Raw genomic sequence first — 24,440 nt, forward strand, 5'->3', positions numbered from 1 at the left:
AAGCATGTGCCAGGCCTCCACAAACCCTGATGGAGGACAAAGCTCTCTGGTGACCTTCAAATGTAGAAAACTAAAGCTCTGGTCCAAGTAAAACTTGGCCACCACGGCCAAAAGGACTGGAAGAAGCTGATAACCCGCCATAACCATTAGGTAAACTAAGTGGTGTTTCCTGCTTCATGTGAAGGGGTTTCTGGGTGAAGCTGAGGTGAAGGAGGATCTCCTCAGGATTTCCAGTTGAGGACTGAATCTAGGCCTGACCTTCGGCCTGTACCTTTGCTTTCCTGTGGCAATCATCCAATCACTTCTCCCTGTGTTTGTTTGAAAGGCTAAAGGCCAAGAGCTAGATAAACTTTGGATTTAACTTTAATTCATCATCAAAGGACAGACTTCAGCTGCCCTGCTCTTGGCAGGTTGCCACAGTAATAGCTGGGAATCTGGGCTTTAACTCTGGCTTGTGTACCCTAGATGTGAGCCAGCCCTTGTTTGCCCAGTACTGCCCCTGTCTCCTGTACTACCACAAGTCCTCACCATCAGTTCCCCAGCAGTGGTTTCTCCTCCTTTTGCCTGGTCATTCATGTCCCTCCTCTAGATACCTTGTCTTGGATTCCAGTCTCCTTAAGCTCCAGCTCTCAGCTCCACCTTCTCTTCATATGTTCCTCAGATTACTTAACTCTTTTGAATTTGTCACTAGCCAGTCCCAGCATCTGGTCCCACTTTGTCTCCATGCAATGTCCCAAGGACTGAGGGACCCAGCAAGTCCTCCAGTCTATCCACCTTACTTGCTTTTTTCTACTTCTACCCTTTCCTCATCCATTTCTTCTGTTTTGTGCTACAGAGGTCTTTGGAAGAGTGACTGCAAGCACGAGGTGTGAGAGAAAGGCAAACTCATCATAGCCACCAAATCCTATAATGAACTTTGATAAACTCAGAGTGGGGAAGGCTTGCCCAAATACAGACAACTTTCACTATACGTAATAGAGCTAATAGTTTGAGGGTCATGTATGATAAAGACTGATTTAGAAAAGAGAAATATGACCTCCCAGTATAGAATCATAGAATCACCTAGGTTGGACCTTTAAGATCAAGTCCAACCATCACCCCAGGACTGCCAAGACCACCACTAAACCATGTCACTGAAGGCCTCATCTACATGGTTTTCAAACACTTCCAGGGATGGTGACTCCACCACTGCTACAAAATAAGGGCATTAATTCAAACTGAAATATATTTGCTTGCAAAAAATAATACCCAGAGTATTATTATTTAAGAGTCAGAAGAAATATGAGATCTTTTCAGGCCCTTTTCTGATAGTTAGATGGTTGGAAACAGTAGAAAGAAGTGCCAAAAGGCATGAGTGTTTTCAGTCTTCTTTCAGGACCCAGAGAATGTAACTGCAGACTGGGATCCTGCAGACTCCCTGATGAACTCTGGCACAGAACTTTTTCGAGTTCTTGGATTTGATAGCTCTGACCCTCTTGACCACTGGAGCAGATGGTCCTCTCCAAGGAGGTTAAAATGAGTTGTAAAAACTTAGGACACCAATCAACAAATCAACTAGAAAAATAAGGCAATCTTAATTCTGGTGAGCAACCTACAAAATGCCAGCTCCCACCACTGAAATGTGTGCAGGCACAGCAAATTCTCATCTAATAAATCATGGTGTCTGAAAGCTAAATCAGGAGAGGCCAGTCACAATTCAGACCTAGCAGAGTGTGGATACAGAAGTCAAAGCAATGGAGGGGAAAGGAGTATTTTATAATTCCATGTTGCAAACATGTAGATAATAACAACTTTAATGTCATGGCATAGCTGGTATAAACTGAAAACAGAAAGTGGAAGGGAATTTGGGCAATGCCACTCAAGTGGCTGTTTCAAAACCAGGATCAGACAGGACCTGCCAACCCTCAGCTCATATCCTTCCCCCAAGCCTCTCTACACATACTGCTTCAGCTACAAGGAGCCACGAGAGAGGCCTCACGGCACAAAATGGTGAGAAAAACTGCTTTGCTTGGTGAGGAATTTGATGTCAAGGCTGGTGGTGAGCCAGCAGCATGGCTGGTTGCATGGGTGCAATATTGCTGTGCAAATATTGTGTCAGTAGTGTGGAGGGGTTGACCCTCATCCCAAACAGTTGTTAACCCCATGCTGACCCTATGTTACACGATGGCTTCTACTCACCTACTCCTGGGAAACCTGCCTTCCTCTTAGATTTTGGCTCAAGGGTGAAACTTCACCAAGCCAAAACAACCTCCGTAAAAATTACATGGGGAGAGAAATATATCATGCTATGGAGTTTTACATCCAGGGAAAGAGGCTTAGCATCAGCCCTGGGAAAGTGTTGAGGCTGCATAAACTGCCTTTTAGATCTGTGTTATAAGAGTAATATCTTCCTGTCTTTAAAGCATTTGAACGTGCTATTTGGAAGTATCAGGTGAACCTCTGGCCTTTTACTAGTAACTAAAAATAAAGACCAGGATATACTTCGTATTTCACTTCTAAATATATCAACTTGACCTATATATAGATACAGATATGTAGATATAGACATAGATACAGATAAAGAGATATAGATATATAGAGGTATATGTTCTAGCTCTGAGTTATTTTTTGTTGAGCAATTTATCCGCAAAGCTAATTTGATTTCCTAATGCACCCCTCAAATGCACTCATCAGATATCCTGAGTGAGTACGTTCAGACAGCATTGTAAATTCTTTGCTGTTCTTGAACTGTGCTGCAAGTTTGCTTATGGGGATCACATGGAAAATTATTACCAGATCTCAAAAAAGAAAATGCAAATAAAATACAATGAATTTCTGCTGTAATTTTTGTTATTGTTGTTGGATAATGGCACTAGATATGTTAGATTCATTTTTAAATATTTATGCATAAAAGGGGGCATTCGAGAATAATGGTTGGTAGTGTAATACTATGTGCTATAAAGCAAATGAAACTTTTATTCTCAGTAATATTTGAGAAGCTTGTTGGAGTAAAATATTTGTTCTTGGTCATTGATAGCATATTTCCTAACACATCCTGATTTAAAATATGTTCATTACTTCATTGTAAGCTAGGTTAAGTAGCCCTCAGCAGCAAACTAGTCCTCTTTCAAGTTGCTATGTATTTTGATCTATGTCACAAATCAGTTTCATCAGAAAATAGAATGAAAACTTTTGGAAACAGCCATTTTCTGAAGAAATAGCTCCAATACTCACCTCTAAAAAAAAGGCAGAAACTGCTGGTGTGCAATTCAGAAATGATTGTATGAGGGTTACAACTTTACATGTTTGATCACCAACCCTCCAAAACTTTACTTTGTTTTGTTTGGCCAACAGAAAAGCACAAAAATTCAGATTTTTTTGTAATAATCAAAAATTTATTGAGAATTTGTACAGAAAAAAATAACCATGTACAAACATAAGCACTGCTCAGGGAAGAGGCTTGGGCATTTTACAGTCAACGGTGTTTTACAGTCAAAACTGAATTCTTTAATGTTAGGTAGGTTCAGTGTCTGAAAAGATAATAGATTTGTTTTCCCTGTTCAGACTAGTCTTTGTGGAATTGTCCCTTTACGAGTCTCCAACCTACAACAGAAAAAGAAGAAAGAGCATTTTAATGTTTTTCTAAAGAAAAAAGTACATAAAGCTATAATGACATGTTGATAGCATTGTACATATTTAAAGTGCATTAAGGCAGGGAATTATTTCTGATCACAAGACTATACATTTAGTTATCTGTTAAAAGAATCAGTGAGAATAAAATCAAAGTACAAATATTTCTGGGACCAAATGGGAAACAAAGACAACTTCTCTAAAATGCGGTGGGATCAACACTTCAGCTTTCCACGCTCAGTGAAGTGAACTATGTTCTGTTGTCATATTAAATTTTGCCTTAGCTCTGTGGTCTAACCTGTTTGGCGCTGCCCAAGTTGTGCTGCTGTCCATCTACTGACAGTCTGTTGAATGGGATGATTTTCATTGCAGTTTTCTTCATGGAGTACCACCGGTCACGCCAGGTTGCCCAGATAATGCCATTGTCATATCCAGATGGACCAGCATCTTTCGATGTGTACACACCATCTGAAAAATACCAGTTGGAGCAAAACCATTAGTTGCTTTCTAGAATATTTAATGTGCCCATACATTTTTCTGGTACTAACACCTCCATGGCATCCCTGGGCATGCTAACAGGCCTTGTTCACTACCCTTCTTTGTTTCTGTCAGGAAGGACTGATTCTCCCGCTCAGCTGTGAGCTCCTACTGCTAGTGTTATCACTTATTGCAAAGAATGGGCTACCTCAGCTTTGGGAAATCCAGATGACAAAACATACTCAGTGGAAGTGACCCGTTTTTCTTTGTCACTGAAATGTGGTGTCCTGGGTTACAGGTATTTAGGAGATACTTTACCTATATAATATTTGCCATTGAGGTGGCCAGCATGACATCTATTCATCCACCATCCAGATCCATCTTGCTCAGCACAGTTGCCAGCAAAGTTATCATTGTCGTTATCATAGGTACTGAACCGCATGCCATTATGATATGTAAAGGACTTGTCACTTGGATCATCTCCAAAATCAAAGCCATCAAAGGCATCCCCAGCTTCACCACCAATAAAGTAGGCATAAGTCAGTCGATACTTGTCTCCTTCACTTCCCACTTTGAATACAGCATAGTCAGCAGTGCTGTTAACAAAGCAGAATGGTGAATATGAGAATGTTGTAGTCCCAGTACATGCAAAAATGAAAAATACGTAAGTGTTAGAAATGCAGAAAAGGTATTTATGGCATAATAGCTTCTGAAAGGAATTGGTTTTGCATGACTATGTGCCTCAGTTCAATGACACACATCTAACGAACTTTCGTGCTCCAGTATCAGACATGTTTTCTGACTACTAGTCTTCAGTGATGTATGAATGATCTATGTTATATACACCCACATATATATATCTCCCAGGCTCATAACACTAAGGCTTCCTTAGGTCACGAGGAAACTCTTTGGGAAGAAGGAGCGCGTGTCTCATGTGAAGAAACTTGAACAAAAGAAACATTCCTTCTGCCAGAAAAACTAGGTCTGCCAGCACATGGCCTTCAGACATATACATGTGCCTGTCAACAGGTCACACATGATGGCTACTGTCACAGTGGTGGGTTCAGGAGCCAAAGCAGTGTCATATGCATGGCAGCAGGTCTAAGGGCTCAGTATTTTTTTAGAAAGCTGCACAAATGGACACAGCAACAGGAGCAGTAGGCTTTAAGCTGTCATGTTTAGAAGCATCATCAGCACATACCTTTTTTTGCCATTCCAGTCCTCCAGTTCTATTCGTAAGGTGTATGGCAGAGTGGACTGTGTGGTTATTAAATGAATCTTTTCATTACCCAGCCAGAACTCCGTGGTGTCATCTGGAGACAGGTGTCCAAATCCTTCCTTGTACTGAACCCAATTTCTCCTGAAGTCCTCACTCCCGTCCAGTCTCTGGGAAAATAAACAAGCAAACAAAATAAAAAACCTCAGTAAAAACAATGTGCACTGGTGTAGGTAAATAAAGACAGTGCTGATGCAATAAGCTTGCTTGTGGTAATAATACATAAGCGGCATACCCTCTGTAATACTGTCCAGCCGTTGCCGTATGAGTCAATCTCACAGTAGACTAGGAATGACTGCTTGGCTTTTTGAGGCTTGATAAAGTAAAGACCACTTTTTCTGGCACCTTTATTTGCAATGTCTTGACAATCTGAAGTAAAGATATTCAAAGGATTGTTATTTAACCTATAGCTCTATCCTCACATTTATTTGATATTGTAGCTTTCTTAGTAGAAAAAAATATAACTAATCTAAATATCATTGTTGCAAAGTTAGCTATTTAGTCCATATACTTTAATGTCATTTCTATAAGAAATCCTACTGAACGTCACAGGAGATGTGTGAGATGAGGAGGAGTTTAGTCTCACATAGAAGTTGAGCAACTTAAATATAAAATGCAGTCACTGCATGAACTTCTACAGCAACAACAAAGGCACTTTTGGAGCTAATGGAATAATTAATTTTTTTTTCAGATGACTCAGTAGAAATGTGATAATGGGTTATCTTCTCTTTGTCCCATGTCCATGAAAACCCTACTTACGTCCCTCATGTTTAGCATACATTTGAGGATAATCACATTTGGCCAGAAAGACCAAAAGAACAAACAAGAACTCTGTCCCATCTGAATGCCTTGTTTGCAGAGCATATACCTGGTGCTTATATTGATCTAAGCACTGTTTTCATAACTTGCAATTTTATACATCTTTGCAGAAATCTATGGCCTGTAAGATTACAAATAACTCACTGCTGTTATGCCACCTGGCAATACTTGTAACTGAACAAATCCTCGACCATACAAGAAGCATTTGCGGTACCTCTTCCAGTTGTCTCCTGTATTTCGGCTGTGTCTCTGCATGGCTCCTGACATTCTGACTCAAGCTGGGCAATCTTCTGTTTCAGCTGTGTGATTCTATTGCTGTTCATTATATGTGCATCTGTCAACTGCCTGGACAGAGAGACATAAAAATGGCTTATTGATTCAGCTGTTTCTGAATAAGTAATACACACGTCCATGCTTCACATATATAGCATGCTGCTACATACATCCCTGTAAAAGGGTCTGCTTCTATGAGCACTGATTAAATGTTGAGGAAACTAGCCAAAATAGGAAAGTACACACTTAACCTTAAGCTAAACTTAACATGACATTAATCTGCAAAACTCAAACCAGTAATTAGTGTATTAATATTATGCTATGGAAAGTTTCTCTTTGTTCTCCAAAAGTCAATGCCAGCTCACATCATGGATGCATTTGTAAAACATAAGTACTGTAAATAAACTGCTGCAAATGTCAGAATTGCTAAATCATCTTTGATATAATGTTAAAAAGGTGGAGATTTCTCTACCTTTAGAGCAAAAAAACCGTATCCTTAAGATTTAGAAAAGTTAATGATGTTTTTCAACTTTATTTTCAATGTCAGTTTACAAAAGACTACCACTGAGTTGATTTATATTGATGTAACTGAGCTAATTTTCATGGCCGTATGCAGCAAAATTAGCTAGATATTAGCCAGATTGCATAAGCATTCCACACACTATGCTTTACAGCACAAACTTATAGAAATAAAATCTCCAAAGGTCATGAAAAAGATTTTAGGACTAGCTGACACAGCAAAAGAAATGTAAATAAAAATATCACCAGGCTTCCTGACATTCTTGCCTTGCACTTCTTGCACAATTAACGGCTTATGCAGATAGCAGAGAATGCAATATGTGATTTTCATGATCTTTCTGTGCCCTGCTAGGCAGCTACTAATGAAAGTGTGGGCACAATTGTCTACATGAGCACAAAAACCCCTTCTGGGGGATCCTTAGCTGTACTTTATAAAAGAACAAAAAGAAAACAATTTGGATTGTCAAACGGCATAAAATAGAATGACAGATACCTACTGTATAGTACTTTCATGAGTGAAAATTGTGTTTTCATATCGGATGATTTCTTCAATTATTTTCTTGGACTTTTTAGTGAAATCTTCAATTGAATCTGTAAAACAGAGGTATAAAATTATTGCAATTAGATGAATAAAAAAACCAACAAAAGTACATAAATTATATTTATCACTTGTGTAGTTATTTTTATATTCTCACTTGGTAGTGTCTGCTTCTCTGGAGGGTAGAGGCTTTGAATGTGCTGAATCAAATGATCTGCTGTTATTGAGGAGTTAGCAATTTCCCGCAAAATTCTCTCCATTTCCTGCAGTTCATTATCCATGGTAAGATGGTATTTATTAAAGAAATCTGCAATGCCACAGGTCGTTGGGCAGTAGCTACCCTAAAGAGGAAAGAATAATCATAGGAAATGTTTCAGGAGCAACAAAAGGAAAGCGGAGTATTTGGGCAGGGGAACTTTCAGGCACGGCTTATACAGACAATTGTGGATAAGAAAGGGTAGCATTTGCCACTTTGTCTGCTGTATTTGAATTTACAGAGGTGGTTTACTTCCACACTGTGTGAACACATAGCAAGAAAACAGTGCATGTTATTACTTGTATTGTATTCTAGAGATATGCTTTCATCAATGGTGCAGCCTCCCATACAGTTTTACTGAGTATATACTGCTATTAATAAGTAACAGGTTTAAGCACAGAGCATTTAATAGGTATTGAAAATAACAATGAGGATCAGGTGGTAATGGTAGGAAATCAGTGTAGGAAAACTCTAATTAGGCTTTTAAAATACAAGAAAATTGTTCGGGTACTTACAAATCGTTCATCTAATATGCAGCAGTTGTCTCTGGTAGCAATGTACTGAAGGGAAGAAAGAAGACCATTTTCAGTGAGTTTTCTCCAACAGTGCTTTCTGCCCCAACACAGTTTTTAACACCGTCTCCTCACTTACCGCCACACTGGTAGAAAAGAGCAGGGAGAGGAGAGGCCCCAGGGCAGCCCAGTTTTGTAACCTCAGCACCATCATGTCTGCCCCACTGGGTGCTGACAGCTGCTCAGTGTAATCGGTGCAACCAGCAGCCGAAAATGTTCAACCCAGCACAGGGCGGCAGCAGTTTAAGGGAGCAGGCTGGGGCTGGGGGCGGGCACCAGGAGGTGGCGGGAGGAGGTGGGGTAGGGATTGAGGTGGATTCCCAGAATTTGCACACATCATTTACTCCTCCCATTTTCAGAACCTGCTTCCCAGTTATCTGCTTGATCTCTGCTCCAGCCAGGAGGTCTCAGGGGAGGCAGGAAGGTGAGATGAGGCATGGAGATGCTACTTTTAGTAATATGAGCGTAAGGAAACCCACACATGGCACTGGGATGGGAGCTGGTAGAAGTTTCACTGAAACAGCACAAGGAAAAGCCGCAGTAGTTACCTGAATTATGTGTAACAACTGTTGATAGCCTGACGATAAATACTGTTTTGTGGTTATGTAGCACTTCCATGACACAGAACTCAATGTGCTTTGTAAAAAGAATCAGCACTATTTTCCCTACCCTGCAGATGACAAAACTGAGGCACAGAAAGGTATGAAGTCATGTTGGGCAGTGGCACATCTGGAAAAGAAGCCTGTGGTGTTTCTCACAGACAATGAAAGTATGAATCTCCCTTACCCTTCAACCCAAAGAGTCCATCTGAATGACTTTGGTCAAAGCTTCCTTGCTGGGGAACTAATGTTGTCAGTACCTGCCTTATGCGGTATGCCTACAAAACTGGCAACAGGCTCTCTCTTCTGCTTTGGCCTTTATCCCAAATAAATTATTTCATGTATGTGCTTCTGCTTGCTGTCTGTATTATAGCATTAATAGCTTTAACTGTATGCCCTGCACCTGATCTTTAGGCTGTGGCTTCTCCAGAGAAATCCTCATTTTGTGTCTGTACAGTATCATCTGTGATGAGACAATTTGGAATGAGGCTTTTGACTTCAATATATCATGCTTAAGGATCCAGCCATATCCTACTATAAGAAAACCTGAGCATTTATGATGCCGAAAACCAAATTTATGGGACACTTATGTGAAGCTGAAGCACTGTTCATGGGAGAGCCAGCTTTCCAGTAACTCTACTGATGACCAGTGAGCTAGGTGCCACACTGCCAAAAGTCCTTTCCAATGGATGGCCAATAGTACAAGTTTGTCCTTCCAAATCTGGCATTAATTCACTTGCCCACTTCAAAGAGTCATGTGCAGAATCTGCTTCTGTTGTCCTTACTGACACAAATAGGACACGACTCCACCTTTCACATGGTTAGCCCTGTTTCCTAAAGAGTGAAAATAAAGTAAATACAACTGTCTAAAAGTCTACCTGCTGTTGTTTTCTATTTTTTTCGTTAGTGCTCTTAACATATTAATCTCCTTGCCACTGTGGCTCACATATTGAGCTTGCTTTGCTGCTACACTGGCTGTGGGTCATGACATGGGATTCGGAGAGTCCTGAAGGTGGCTATGCACTGCCAGGATTCCTTTAGATGACAATATAGCATGAGTATGTCGCTTGTATGAACTTTGTATACTCACTGGCCAAGCTCCAACCACAGATGTAGACTTAAGAGTGCAGACAGGCACGTAATGTTCATGATATGAAAAGCAAACCACATAACACAATCCAAGTACCCTTCATCCTTTAACAGATTAACAAATACACCCTTCCCTTTTGTCACTAACAGCAGTATATACAGGCTTGAAACAATTTCAGAAGAATATCTGGTAACAGAATAGGGAAAATTTATCTTACATTCCTAGGGAAGAATTTCAGGAGTCAGAAAAGATGACAACATTCAACACTGGCAGTAATATCTTAGTTAATCTTGACATTAAATGCCTAACATTTTACAATTAAAACATGAAAATGGCTGTAATCAAATAATTTCAATGTGTAAGTAGAGTTTAACTGTTTCAGACAATCAGCTAGTTGAGTGGGTAAAACAAAAGGATCATTATGCCTGCAAATAGGTTAGGAATTGGAAAACTGAATTTTCAGTGAGATATTTGTGCTACACAAAATTGTCACTACTTATATTTACATGCATGAAGGAATAGATAAATTTTGAATAAAGCAAAAACATTGCTTTATTGTACAAAATACCTGTGCACTGCATTTATAAGTGTTGCATAGTTGTATTTCTGGTTGCAACCACTTGTACTTCTTAGCAGAAGATGCAAATATTTAAACCTCAGGAAATGTTTTTTGCTTTACTGATTACATGATCATGATTTAGCCTTGAATAATTAATCCCTTCCTATATTTGCTTCCTTTTCTTCAAAAGTTTTACCTTGCATGACTTGCAAATAAATTGTTCCTGCTTTTCATTAAGTTGGAAAACCAGGTATTCTTAGTGGAATGACTATGTAGTATTTTTCCTCCCTTACACGTAATTTTGTCTTGGATCACCCTGGCTGCAAAATAGCTGACCCATTTACCAAACAAATGTGCTAGAGGCCTAGTTGTACTCTGAGGCATGTCCAACATAATTTGACTGCATTGATTTTCTGAACAGCTTTTTCTTTCCAGTAAGTCTATTTGCTAATTTGGTAACAAATGAGGAACAACTCGTGTAGCACAGGTGAAAAGAAGAGTTCTCAGTCAGTTTACTTTTTTCTTTCAACTTATTTTTGAGCAGATAGCAAAGGTGAATCATTATTTGTTTAGAAAGAGCTTTCTCCAACTCAATTTTTGTTAGTATTTTTGTCAAACAGCCACTGGGAGACTATCCAACACCTTCCCGTTATTCATAGTAAATCTTCACTCAGAAATACAAATCAGAAACATGCTTGTGTTTGTTTAGTTCCTGAATATTAGTCCCAGAGTATTCTCATGTCTGTCTTGGAAAAATAAGTGTTTTTTAAATTATGACTCATACTTACATGCCTTAACAATCTAACTTGAAAACTCAGTTGCAGTATTTCAGAAATGCTTTAGTGATCCAGATGCTCCAGAAGTTGATTTTCTTATTTAAAAATAAATTTAAAATAAATTTAAAAATAAATACCAAAAGTAAATGTTAAAAAATTCCCAATAGTAAATATTGAAAAAATTGTCTCCTTTGCAGTCTATCACTAATATGCATCACCCTGTTTGTACAACTAATAAGCTATACAGATTAGTGGGCAAAATTTCCTTTGCTAGGTCAGTCAATCAGTAAGTGGTAATTAGGATGGGAAACAGAGACGACAAAAAAGCAGCCTACTATTGAAGTTATGTTGCTGGTGTGCTAAACAAACAACTGCAGGAAAGTGAAAATGAAAAAAAAAAGTTTTGTACCTCGTCTTTCTCTTTCTCTTTCAATATTAAAAACTTGGGCAAAAGTGAAATCACAACATTCTTGCCAATAGGCCAAAATAGTCCATTCTGTGCAACAGATTTCCTTCTCACCCCTCCTGAAGTGAAATGCCTGGAGGATTTGTGAGTCAGCAAAAATCAATTGCTCTGTGCGGGAGATGCTTTAATTTCTTTTTCACCTGTGACACCAGTACAGATATTCTCTATACTTCTGTTTACATACAGGATGGAAATACTTTATTCTTTGAAAACTGAGTGAGGAAAAAATAAGAAATTTATGTATTTCATCTCAGCCAGAGGCTTCAGTTTTGGAAAGAATTCATGGGATACTCTGCTGCATGCAAACCATGAATGCAGAAGAGATGCTTTCATTCACTTTACAGTGTATTCTTACATAACAGTGGGATACTATAGTTTCTTAAACCTAAGCATGGATATTACAGTGATGCATGACTGCTGAAAGTCATCTAGTTTGTTACTAATGTTCTTGTGGTAATTTTTCCGATCACTTTTTGTATGTAATATAGGAACGTAAAAGACCGTTGGGTTTCTGCAAAGAATAACCAAGGGGTGTTTATGTAGCTAATGCATCATCAGTTTAATACACAGCTCTTATCTTGATTTTGAATATTATTACAAATTTTCAAAAATCTTTAACAATTAAAAAGGTCAAAAATCAAGGCACCTCATCATTCCTGTACATCTGAAAATACCTTATGTCCATAAGCCAGATGTTTGATGCTTTGGATGAGCTATTATCTTACATTTTAAAAATCATATAGTGTTTTAGTTTATTGCTTGCTTACTTTCATACGTTAAAAATTTTATTTATATTTCATCCAAATCTTAAGGAACTAAGAGAGAACATATCTCTAAACACAACAGAAATAGGATATAAAGGAACAAAATTAATATAGTTCAGAAGATTACATGTTTTGTTGATTTGTCACAGCTGAGGTTCTTCTGAGTCCCAGAGCATAGGATGTTAAACTTCAACACGCTAAACATCTACTAAAATACTATAAAGCCCCAAACCATGTGTTGTGATGAGTTAAACATCATTATTGAGCTTTGAGTTGTTTGTGCCTTAAATAGGAGTATTAGATACAACATGTCAGATTCTCTCCCTTTACTGATTTACAGAGATCATTTTCAACTGTTGGTTCACTTAGAAAAGGTTGGCTTTCAGACCGTCTGCAAAAGAGAGATTGCAATGTATACTTTACCTTGAGGGCAAGAGCAGTGAACTCCATTTGTTAAACAGAGATACACTAATTTGTGGGAATGAGATAAGTAATAAATTCAAATATTTGCTGAATATTTTGTAATTAGTTGAGAGGACAGACTCTCAATAAACAGAGCCTATTCACTGAACTAAAATGCTTGTCGGTATCTGCTGATACTGTTGGTTTGGACAGGAACTTATTCACAGTAACATTAACGGAAATATAGCAAAACTGTAATATATTTCACAGTGTTTAAATGCCATCTTAGAAAATTTGCAAATTTCAGGCCAGTAAAATGCTGGCATGTGAAATACGTTTCTTGTACTTTTTTTAAGCAATCAGAGTAAGCCTGACTGTCAGAAAAATCATAGAGAAATTATGCACAATGTATTTGCTTTGTTAAAATGTGCTCTGTGTTGTCTTCCCTGACTTCCAGGATTATCTCAGAACACTATTAATTCAGGATGATATTAGTAGAAGAATGAATTTCACATTTCTTTTACACATCACGTGTGCTCCATGCTGGTGCACAAATCTGTTTACAGAGAGGGAAGCACGGGCCTATGTTTGAAACATCAACGGCACTAGCATAATAGAAGTAAATTGAAGTATTTACAGTCACTGAAGGAAACTGGATCTTGGACTGACCTACAGTTGACCCTTGGACAATACTCTTTGCTGTTTTGCTTTTTTCCTACTCTGCAGCCTTTTCTTTCTCCAGTATGAAAATTTAAGCCATAATTTATGAGATTTATGAGAAAAATTCAGAATCTTGCTTACTCTCAAAAGTTGCACATTAAACAATGGATTCCTATTATGTGACAGAATTACAGCTTCTATTATTATTGACCTATGTCCCCTATGTAGGCCACAAATACAGTGAAGTGTGTTACTAGTACTTCCGAGTATGAATTTCACATAGGCTTGTTATTGACTGTAGTTTCTTCTGGGCTTCATCAATAACTACACAGTGCCACCTAATGTCCTCAAAGCGCAATAAATTGTTTCTAAAATCTTAAATCACCTGAAGCCCACAGTCTCAAAATTAAGACTCGATTGTGACAGAACATTGTTTCCTGACCCTACCTGGTAAAGAGCCTCTAAATAATTTGCCTCTGTTTTCATCAATACAACCCTAACATAACAGATTAAATGATAGGGTCTGAGCTAAATATTAGTGCTCATAATGGAATGATGATGATGATGTAAACTCACAGTCTTTGAGAAAATAATTTGTCTAATCAAATGGAAGGAATAGAGGAACTGTATAAATTACTCTTGACAATAAAATGGATTATTTTGTTGGAGCCTCAACCTTCTTATTGACAAGTCTAAATTGTGTAAGAAACAAATTGATGGGGGAAAACAACAGAATACAGGCTTTGACCCCTCCATCTCTTCAGTGCACCACTGCAAATAGTGGAAACAATATCGAAACAATCCTAAACCCTTTCCTTGTGTTTTTGGTAGATCAACTAAGAAGTGTTGGCAGTTTAAGCCACAACAAATAATTCTATCCCAGCTGAAACAAGGCCAGTTGTGTACTAGCACTTTATACACGTTAGATATTCATTTTCTCACACACACATAAACATCATTTTCAAACTTTCTAAAACTGCATTTAAGGCTCCCTAAGGCCTTAAAATGGTTTATGACAAAGCAAGACCCAGCCCTTCACAGAACAAATGGCAGTTGCTGTCAAACCAGGCTGCAAAAATACTTGAAAGTTAAAAGAATGAAGCACCCTCTAGATTCCAAAACTGTTCTACCAGTGAACACAGGTGCATGTTAATATTTATATCTTAATATAGATAAAATGCATTTGTTCATCCAGGGCGAAATAGTAACATTTGCCTCTCGGCATAGTGCAGACGGCACAGGGGATCCTGGGAGTAGATGACATTTCGTGGGGCAAGGGGGGGTTTTGCCGGCGAAGGGGGTGCGGCTGGTGGTGAAACACAGCCACCTACTGGCCTCTGGTCCGCACTGTTTATGTCTGCTTGGCTTCTCGTACCCAGAAACTCAGTTTTGCAGCACGAAATCTTGGCCCAACCCATTTCAGCCGGAGCTTTACTTACATTCATGGGGTGTAAATTATGATGTTCATTCGTGATTGGCATTTATTTTGGCTATGTTTAAGCACAGAAGTGAATGAGGACTGCAGCATGTTGGATACGGAGCCTCAGCCAAGGTAAACGGCATTTTATTTTCACTACTGGACTTGAGACCATTTGAAGACTTGATAAGGATTAGCCATGTTCCCTCCTATGTTACAGTAAGCTGGATCTTCAATACACATTGCAATGTGTTCCAATGTGTATTGTTACACACATGGAAGCCACTCATAATTTAACTACAGAAAGCATTTGTCTTTATGGCTACACTGATAGCTGTGTATTTTGTACCAGACAGCGCTCTTTCTGCTTCTTGCTTCAAAGTTTATTTTAAGGAGCTACAACAAACACATATTTAGGACAAAGCTATCTGCAGTCAGCTATGTATACGTAACACATTTTTGTGTTGGTTTGGGTCTTTTTTCCCCCACTGTGATTTATTTGGATGTTTACTAGTTTATAGGGACTCGAAACCTGGAAGCTTTCAACATAATAATTAAATGCTTCAAAAATGTACTAATCAAAAGTTAGGTCCTCTCTATGTGTAGGGAACCAGCTTTTCTCTGTTACCTCCTTGGTTCTGCCTGTTTAATAAATTAGGATAGTAAATGTTCATCACTTCTTAGGCACTGAGAAGGTTAGAAGGGTGCTTTATGTCCTTTTTGCAATAGGAAAACATTGCACCTAAGAACCAAACTCTAAAACCACATAATTAACTGTTTTCTATCTATGTTCTCTCAACTGCATTATTTCTAACTGCAATTAGAAATTAGTCTAACTGGACACTTTGACAACAATTTTCAGAAGTACTTGTTCATGTATTTTCAACACGGCTACTTTTTATATCAGTAAAACCACCTCTTTGTCATCACATACTTAGCACTGTCAATGTCACACTGAACATTGTGGTTTTCAGCATCCCTGCGAAGACCCCCACTTTTATCACTGTATCATTTGCAAGAGACAATTCAAACCCACTTAGTATTAAAGCGTATGTGTTAAGGGAGGCCTGGCAGCTATTGCATTAGAATAGCATATAAGAGCAATTCAGTCAGAGCCCTTGTCATACCAGATGAATGATGTGGATTTTCTGTAGAAAGGGAGTCACTGTGAAGTACCTCTATGTGATCAGCCCTTTGTGGAGACAGAATCATAGAATAGTTTGGGTTGGAAGGGACCTTCAAGGTCATCTGTTCGACACCCTTGCAATGAGCAGGGACATCTTCAACTAGATCAGCTTGCTCAGAACCACATCCAGCCTGGCCTTGAACGTCTCCAGGGATGGCGCATCCACCACCTCTCCGATCAACCTGTGCAAGTGTTTTACCACCCTCTGTGTAAAAATATTTCTTCCTCACATCCAGCCTGAATCTCCGCTCTTTTTTAGTTTAAAACCATTACCCTTCATCCTATCACAACAGGTCCTGCTAAAAAGTCTCTCTCCATAACAAGCCGTTCCTCATAATATACAGTGTGTTCAAAGTCAGCCCTCCAATGCAGACCGCAGGACTGTGAAATTGTTCCTCCCCAAATACTGGGGAATATGCTGCCTTGGTGACATTTACCTCACATTCACTCACTAGAAATACAGTCTGGGACCTGCAAAACCCCATCCTGTCAAAACTGAGACGTGTACTCCCACAGAAAGCCTTATTTTTTAATAAATACATCTTTTATTTATGGCAGAAGGAGACAGCTTCATTAAAATTCCATACCCAGGCTGACATGCCTTTGACATTACTATAGCCCTAAATGGGGTTTCCACTTTATGGTTAACCCCACACTCCACGCTGGAGCTCCAGAAGTGGCACGGGTGCCCTTGCCAACCCTGAGCACCTCCGTGATGCAGCGGCCCCAAACCCGCCTGCCATGGATCCATGTCTGGCATGGGACAGAATAAAACCAAAAGCCAGACGCCCCGTTTAGGCACATCCTGCCTGGAGCCATCACGGCCGTTCAGCATCGGCCGGGCCGAGAGGGAACTCCCCACCTCCTGCCATTCTCCCCAGCAAAACCGGGTTTATAACCCTCCTCCCCTCCCTTTCCCCAGTCACCCCACCCGCCCCCTGTGCGACCCCAGCAACGCATCAGCCTGCTCCCGTGGGTTGGGTTGGGCTGGGCCGGGCCGTGCTGTGGGGCGGGACTGGGCCTCAGCCAGGGGCGGTGCCGCCGAGCCCGGAGCTCGTTCGGCCGCCGCCACCATGAGCTGCACCGCGCTGCTGGGGCTCGGGGGACCGCGGCTGCTGAGGGCCGTCTCCCGTCCGCCCCGCTGGAGCAGGCGGCGCAGCACAGGCTGCGAGCCCCCGGCGGGAGCCGCGGTGCGCATCGGCTGCGCTTCGGGCTTCTGGGGAGACACGGCGATCGCAGGTAGGCAGAGGCACGGGGCCGGAGGGGCAGCTGCCTGCGGGGGCTGCGGGGAGAGCCGGCTGGGCAGTGGGGGCTGTCGGTGGGCCACGGAGGCCTGGCGAGGCCCGCGGTAGGGCGGGCGGCGGCTACTAGCGCCGCAAACAGCCCCGTTGCGTAAGCGGCCGGGCCGGGGCTGCCGCTGCACGCCCGGGCGGGGCGGGCTGCCCGCATGGCAGCCGCCGGGAGCAGGGGTGGGCCGGCTCGGCGCGCCCCGCCTCAGCGCTGCCCCGCGGCCGGGCCGCGGTACTGTGGTGCTCACGGCCGGTTCTTCCCTGCCCCGCCAGTGCCGCAGCTGCTGTACGGGGGGAAGCTGGATTTCCTCGTCTTCGATTATCTGTCCGAGATTACCATGTCGTTGCTGGCGGCTGCCAAAGCCCGGTCTCCCGTAAGTAGCCGCCGGAATGCCCGACTTAGCTCAAGCGAGGGGCCGGGCTGGGTGGGGTGAAGCTCCACGGTGATGCGAGGGCTCCCGTGCCTCCGAGCTCTCCTCCGATCCGGATGATCCTCCGGGCCTGCTTAGGATATGTCAGGTTATGGGGACACGTTTGCTTTTGCGTACTTGTTACTTAAATGTATTCGTTAAATAGAATCATACAGTGGCTTGGGTTGGAAGGGACCTTAAGAATTATCTAGGTCCAAGCTCCCTGCCATGGTCAGGGGCACCTCTCGCTAGACCAGGTTACTTAAAGCCCCATCAAAACTGGGCTTTATTTTTACATACTCGGTTTCATCTAGTAGAAGTGTTCGCGACCTTTTCAATAGCATTATCCAGACATCTTGAGAACTGGTTGTTCTTCTCTCTTTTATCTTAACCAAGGAAAGGGATTGGGTTGACTTAACCATAACAAATGGTTACAGCTTTTTATTATTTAAGGTTTTAGGTTACGCTCCAGATTTTGTCTCTGCTGCCATGGCTCCCTATATAAAAGATATTCACAGGAAAGGTAGGCTGCTCCTCACATGAGTTTGTATGTTAATTCACTTGTTTAGATGAGTTTTGTGTAGTTTCTGTTACTATAAACAAATGGTTTTTACCCCAATGTTTTGCTGTCCTCTAGGAATAATACTTTAAGCATCAGCAAAACCCAGTCATAATAGATGTGAAGTGCAGTCTGATGACGATGTTTAAATTTGATTCATTTGACATGATTGTTATAAATACGTACATGCATCTCCATATATTTCTTATTGTAGCTTTAATTTGTGAATGGAAGATCACTTTGCAGGTCTTTGTTAAAACATCAGAGCTGGACATCTTCAATGCAGTGTAAAAGTTTTTGAGCCTTCCCATATAACTGTAGTATATCATATATTTTCTGATTACTTTTTCCTCTGTTTACATTAGTATGATTATACAGCTTTCTGAACTTGAGAGAAGAAAGGGAATCACTTTGAAGTACCCAGTACCTTGCTAACACAATCTGGAGTTTATAAGAGATAGATGAGTATTTCTGCTAAAATGCAGTTGTTTGAAGGTTCTTGAATGACTGGTGTAAAATACTGTTTCTGTAGGAGTTATTTTAATACTGTCTGCCTCATCATGTATGTTTTTATGGTCACTTTCTCCTTCCACGTATAAAGGAAAGGTGGGAAGTATGTGTAACAATTACTTTTCTGTAAACTATTCTGCATCGAGTTACTCTGAGCCTTTGACAGATTAAGTGGGGTACATATGTTAACATGATTTTAGTACTCCATTAGATGTCTGAAGATATCTTGCCTGTGTTCCAGCACGCTTTTTAAAGTTTTTTAAATATAAGTGATTGTTGATGCCGCTGAACATGATTTTTCTTTTTTGTTGAGGTGTTCGTGTCATCAGTAATGCTGGTGGAGTTAATCCGCTTGCTTGTGCAGCTGCCCTTCAGGAGGTGGCGAAGAAAGCAGATGTTGATTTGAAAATAGCTGTTGTTGCTGGAGATGACCTAATGAGTGAGGTACTGTACTTTGTCTTAAAGCTTAGTAGAACTGTGGAAAATTAGTCTATATAGCTCGAAGGTGGCATTTAATGTCCTATAGGAACTTAGTGTATCTTTATGCAGTAGCCTTTACCATTAAAGGCATCTAAAAATTATTGCTTCATTTAATTTTTTTAATGCATGAAAACAGTTCTTGGCACATCTGTGTTTAGTGTGTGTAGGTGGTGAATTTTATGACTGGGTAAGCTATTTATCTTTTTTAAGTGAACTGAATGTGATCTAAGGGCTGCTTACTCTTCAGGAAAAGCTAGAGTATTACTTACTGTTTCTGCCTAAACTGAATAATCCTGACTGTTAAAATCTCTTGGACTTAAATGTGATGTAGTTACCACATATTCAAATGGTCATCTCTTCTAGCTGTTTTTAGTAATTTACAGGCATTTCCTGATGTCACTTTGTTTACAGGTAGTAATTTCTATTTCCAAATAATTAGTTTATGGCTGGTAAGGTAATATTAAGTGGGAGTTTTGAAATTCTAACATTAAAAAAAGGAAACCAAACAAACAAAACTTGAAAGATGAAATACATAGCTTTTTTCGAATTAAAGGACGGTGCTTTATGTATAAAGTCTGGTTCTGCAAAAAGCATTGCCATACCTGAAAAGATATTGTGAAAACAGTTTATACATTGATAATGGTTAAGAGGGGATAGGTTTGCGCTGTGGTTAGATCTGTGCTTTTAACTTGGAAAATTATTTATCTGTATAGGCTTTGTTCCTCCCTGCATGCTATTGAATGTGGAAGATGGACAAGTAAGATTGTTTGTTTGCAAATTATGCACAGTGCTTGGACTTCCTTTCAAGGAACTTCTGTCCTACTGAAATCACTTTAGCATTCACAGTCCAGAATTTCGTTACTGGTATGACAGTGAAATAGTAATTATTTGAGCTTGGCACAGACATTTCTGATCTGAGATAGATTTTCTATTGTTAGTACATAACTTACAGGAACAAAAAGAGACAGCGTTTACTGTCTAGAGACAACTCCTACTGTTGATACCAGACATCGTAAATAAAACTAGGAAATGTTACTTGTGGTTTGGAGGGTTTCAGCAGAATACCAAATTAATTCAACATGGCATTTCTTTTTTCCACACTATAGTTTCCCTCTGTAACTAGCATTAGATACTGAGTCTATGCAGTCACTGGCCCCTGGATCCACTGGTTTCCCAAGCTACCAATACATGGTAAAATATGCCCACCTCCCCTACCTACCTACCTCTCTGGAAACACAATGTATTCCAGGTACGACCTGGAGCTGCAGAATTAGCCTTGTTTTCTTGCCACGCCACCACTGCTGTTATGGCAAACAAATTTCTATTTTCAGGGTTTGATTTATACAGTTCTACAGCAATTAAAGATAGTTTTTAAGCCCAGGGAATATACCAGTTTATTTCAGTTGATCTGGTTTATTTTTCTGTGTGCTGGAAAACTGTGGTTAAAAGTGTGTCTCAGGCTTTTAGCCATTCAGCTGATCTGTGTTGTTGCGAATTTTAATGATTACACGTTGCTTAGAGTTGCTATGAAGTAGACCTGTTGTCTGATACTAATAAAAGGCTTGGAGCAGATAACTACAAAATGCTCATTGATGTGATGTTCTGTTTGTTTTCTGACAGAAGGAGAACCTAAAAGGAGCTGGTATCACTGATATAGAGAGTGGCAAACAATTTCCAGAGAGCATTCATAGCATGAATGCGTATCTTGGGTGAGTTATTTCATAAGTTGTTTTTGTTATGGAAAAATACTTTTTACACATTTGACTACAACCACCTAGTATGTGAGGTTCACCTCTGCATTATTCAGGCAACCAGAAAAAAATTTGTTTGTAACTTGTAAATAAGGTTTTAATTCAGAACTTTACCAGGTTCTGAAAAGAACTGAGAAATGGGGCAATCATAGTATCATAGAATACCAGTTTGGAAGGGACCCCAGGGATCACCAGGTCTGTTCTTTCTAGGCAAAGCATGACCTAGACTGGGTGTCCCAGCACCCTGTCCCGCTGAATCTTGAAAGTGTCCAGCTGGGGAATCCACCATTTCCCTGGGGAGATTATTCCAGTGGCTAATTGTTCTCATTGTGCCCAGTCAGAATCTTCCCAGCAGTAACTTGTGCCCATTACCCTTTGTATTTTACATGTGGCTACTTGTAAAAAGAGAGTCTCTGTCTTCTTTATAGTCACTCTTGAAAATACTGGGACATGGTGGTAAGGCCTGTTGCGAGCTGCCTTTTCTCTAAGCTATGCAAACCCAGCTGTCTCGGCCACTTCTTGTACAGCAGGCTTCCCAGTCCCTTCATAGTCTTTGTAGTTTTCTTTGGACCTTCTTCAGCCTGTCCATGTTTTTTTTAGTACACCAGGGACTGAAAACTGAACACAGTATTATAGATGTGGCCTGACAAGTTTGAAATGGGATGATGCCCTACTTGACAGTGGTCAGGTGTTCCCAAAAGCCAGCATCTCTCCCAGTTGATGATCCTGGTGATCCTGGTTTTGCATCCTCCATGTCATATATGTGATGCCTCCTGTTTTTCTGTTTGGCGTTTTTCTAGAGTCTGCATACAGTGCCTCCTGTTTTACATTAATATTCATGGAAAAACTGCTATGCTCTTTCTCTTATTATCATTGCATTTTTAAAACACATCACTGGTACATAACGGGGTATGGCTGTACCTAAAGCAGCATATATTTTAATTTGTAAAATAAAGCCTTTTAGTAGGTGAGTCTTTTTAAATTCTTCTTTAGCGTTTTCTGTTGTAGCTGGATTTTCTGTTTGTTAAACTTTGACTTGCAACATCTGCAGATTATGGGTAACAGCATGAAATCAAAGAAATAATGTTTAACATTTGTAATTGTGAGAGTGTTCATTCCGATTCCGGTGGTTTATGATTTATTACAGATTAAAAAAGCAATGTAAATCGAAGCAGAGAGGACAAAAGCAGGCTAGTATGAGATGAGGTATTTGAAAAATCCATTACCTCTGCTTCATTAACAAATTCTAGAACATTGGACTTGTGGTCTTGGTTTTCTAATAAAAGCGGTATTTCTTTATGGGCCCCTTAATCTCAGTTGCACTGACACATAACACTATTACCAGCCTCTGAAATGGGTTGTTTCTGAAGTTACATTTTTCTTTGATAGCATCAGCAGTGGATGCTTATTCGTAAACCAAATTATAGATTTATATATAGGCACCTGTAAAACAAGCCAACATCAGAGTGAATTGGGTACAATCTGTAAGTTCTGTAGATCAGTCTTCATTCCCTGAATCTGATGATGTTTACAGTTTGATTCTTGATTCAAGTATGTAAACTCCCAGTGACATTTTTCAGATGGGTATCAATCCTGAAGGGTTTCTTTTGTCTCTCCTGATTTGGGCTATTAGGAGTTCTGTGGACTAAGCTCGCATGCATTTTTAACAGTAAGAGCCACAGTAAGGTAGTTATGCAGTTTTTCTGTCAGTGTCCTGTACATATGCAGAAACCCATTTGGTTTTTTTACCTATGAGGGTTACTTAACGCTGTGCCCAGAGGTATAAATTGTTTCTGTGTGCTGTATATTTGTTCTGTAGCTTGTTGTTTTAGCTAGTATCCTTTGGTTCAGGTAGTACTGGAAAAACAAATCCAAAACCAAACCAAACCACCGTACTTAATGCTTACATTACTAAGAACTTCTGTGTCTTCTAAATTACCTCTTGACAGAAACAGGGCTGTGGCTATAGAAACTGTTAAAAAACATTGTGCATAGTTTTGTTCTTTGAGGCACGTGGTTTATGTGTTTTGCGTCTTCAAGCTGCCTATTTGATGAAGAATAGAAGGCTCCAGCAGATATCGTGGGTTTAGAAGCCAGGAGCCACGTCCTCTGGTCAAAGCTTGCTCACTAAAGTATATAAACTTGAGCAGTTCACCTGGGTGAATATTTTCAAGCCTGACAAATTTTGACTGGGCTGGCTCCTACCTGAAGAATCTGGAAAATCTGTGGTCTGAGTTTCTTCAGAAATAGTGGTTGCACAGTGATCTTTTTTGAAGTTGGTTGATACTGCAAGTTCTAAAAGCGCTTATGGAAATTCATCTGAAGGGTTTAAAATTGAAGGGGAAAGTCACCAAGCTTTCTCTGTGAAGAATATTGGGGTTTTTTTATATACTCATCTACAAATGAAGTAAGAGTAATGAATCTCTGAAAAACACTTAGTATTTTCTCTTACTGATGATAGAAGTGACCCTCTATGCACTGTGTTCAGGGCATTTTCTGTGAGCATTAAGTGTTTCAATTATGCCATTTAGGTACCTGTGTTTGATAAGGTGTTCTGATATTTGCTTTTTAAAATAATCTTGGTGTATATACAAAATGACAAATCGATTTTACTGATTTCCCAGAGGATTTTTTAAGTGATTTTTATCCAGTGTTGGCAGGAAACTGATTTTTATTTTTTTTCAATAGTAATTAAAAAAAAAATGACGTATTTGCTGTTGTGTTTTGTCATCTTTAGAGCAAGGCCAATAAGCAGGGCTCTTGACCTTGGAGCCGATATTGTTGTGACAGGTAGATGTGTCGACAGTGGGATTGTATTAGGACCGCTCATTCATTCTGTAAGTACAAGTTAATTCCCATGTAAGGAACTTAATTCAATGAATATTCAGCAATCATTGTCAGCCAGTTTTTGTCCCTTATTAAAATGTAGATACTAAATTAAAAATAGTAAGCACCTTAGTTATTTTTTTCCTTACATGCATGAAGAGTTGCCAGTTTTCACTTCTAAACTTATAGCAGGGATATTTATGAACTTGACTATCATGAAGCTGGATTTGGTGCAGCTAAGAATCTTACCATGTTTCACCAGCGTTTCACTCCTTAACTTTCCCCCTTTTAAAATTTGATGTGCAAGGTTAAGAAAAACTATATTTTTCTTTACCACAAGGTGGCAATAGTAGAGCT

The 24,440-nt window shown here is 39.9% G+C and overlaps 2 protein-coding genes across 2 annotated transcripts in view; one reads left to right on the top strand and one right to left on the bottom strand.

Annotated features, from left to right (window-relative positions):
- Nucleotides 1–3,352: 3,352 nt before the first annotated feature.
- FGG (fibrinogen gamma chain) lies at nucleotides 3,353–8,563 on the bottom strand. Its single transcript, XM_065693249.1, has 10 exons — nucleotides 8,419–8,563; nucleotides 8,283–8,327; nucleotides 7,669–7,852; nucleotides 7,471–7,564; nucleotides 6,396–6,526; nucleotides 5,598–5,731; nucleotides 5,288–5,472; nucleotides 4,405–4,682; nucleotides 3,908–4,077; nucleotides 3,353–3,582 (listed from the first exon to the last, which is right to left on the bottom strand). The coding sequence occupies exons 1-10, from the start codon at nucleotides 8,491–8,493 to the stop codon at nucleotides 3,568–3,570; spliced, it is 1,311 nt and encodes a 436-aa protein (XP_065549321.1). The 5' UTR covers nucleotides 8,494–8,563; the 3' UTR covers nucleotides 3,353–3,567.
- An 8,444-nt stretch (nucleotides 8,564–17,007) lies between these two features.
- LOC136006431 (uncharacterized) overlaps nucleotides 17,008–24,440 on the top strand; it is a 59,685-nt gene continuing 52,252 nt past the window's right edge. Inside the window, exons 1-6 of the mRNA XM_065664448.1 lie at nucleotides 17,008–17,497; nucleotides 17,821–17,921; nucleotides 18,411–18,480; nucleotides 19,340–19,470; nucleotides 21,127–21,215; nucleotides 23,995–24,094. Of these exons, the coding sequence (XP_065520520.1) occupies nucleotides 17,008–17,497; nucleotides 17,821–17,921; nucleotides 18,411–18,480; nucleotides 19,340–19,470; nucleotides 21,127–21,215; nucleotides 23,995–24,094 (981 nt within the window). The remainder of the gene's footprint in view (nucleotides 17,498–17,820; nucleotides 17,922–18,410; nucleotides 18,481–19,339; nucleotides 19,471–21,126; nucleotides 21,216–23,994; nucleotides 24,095–24,440) is intronic.

The sequence above is a fragment of the Lathamus discolor genome, chromosome 1 (genome assembly GCF_037157495.1).
Source record: "Lathamus discolor isolate bLatDis1 chromosome 1, bLatDis1.hap1, whole genome shotgun sequence".
NCBI lineage: Eukaryota > Metazoa > Chordata > Aves > Psittaciformes > Psittacidae > Lathamus > Lathamus discolor.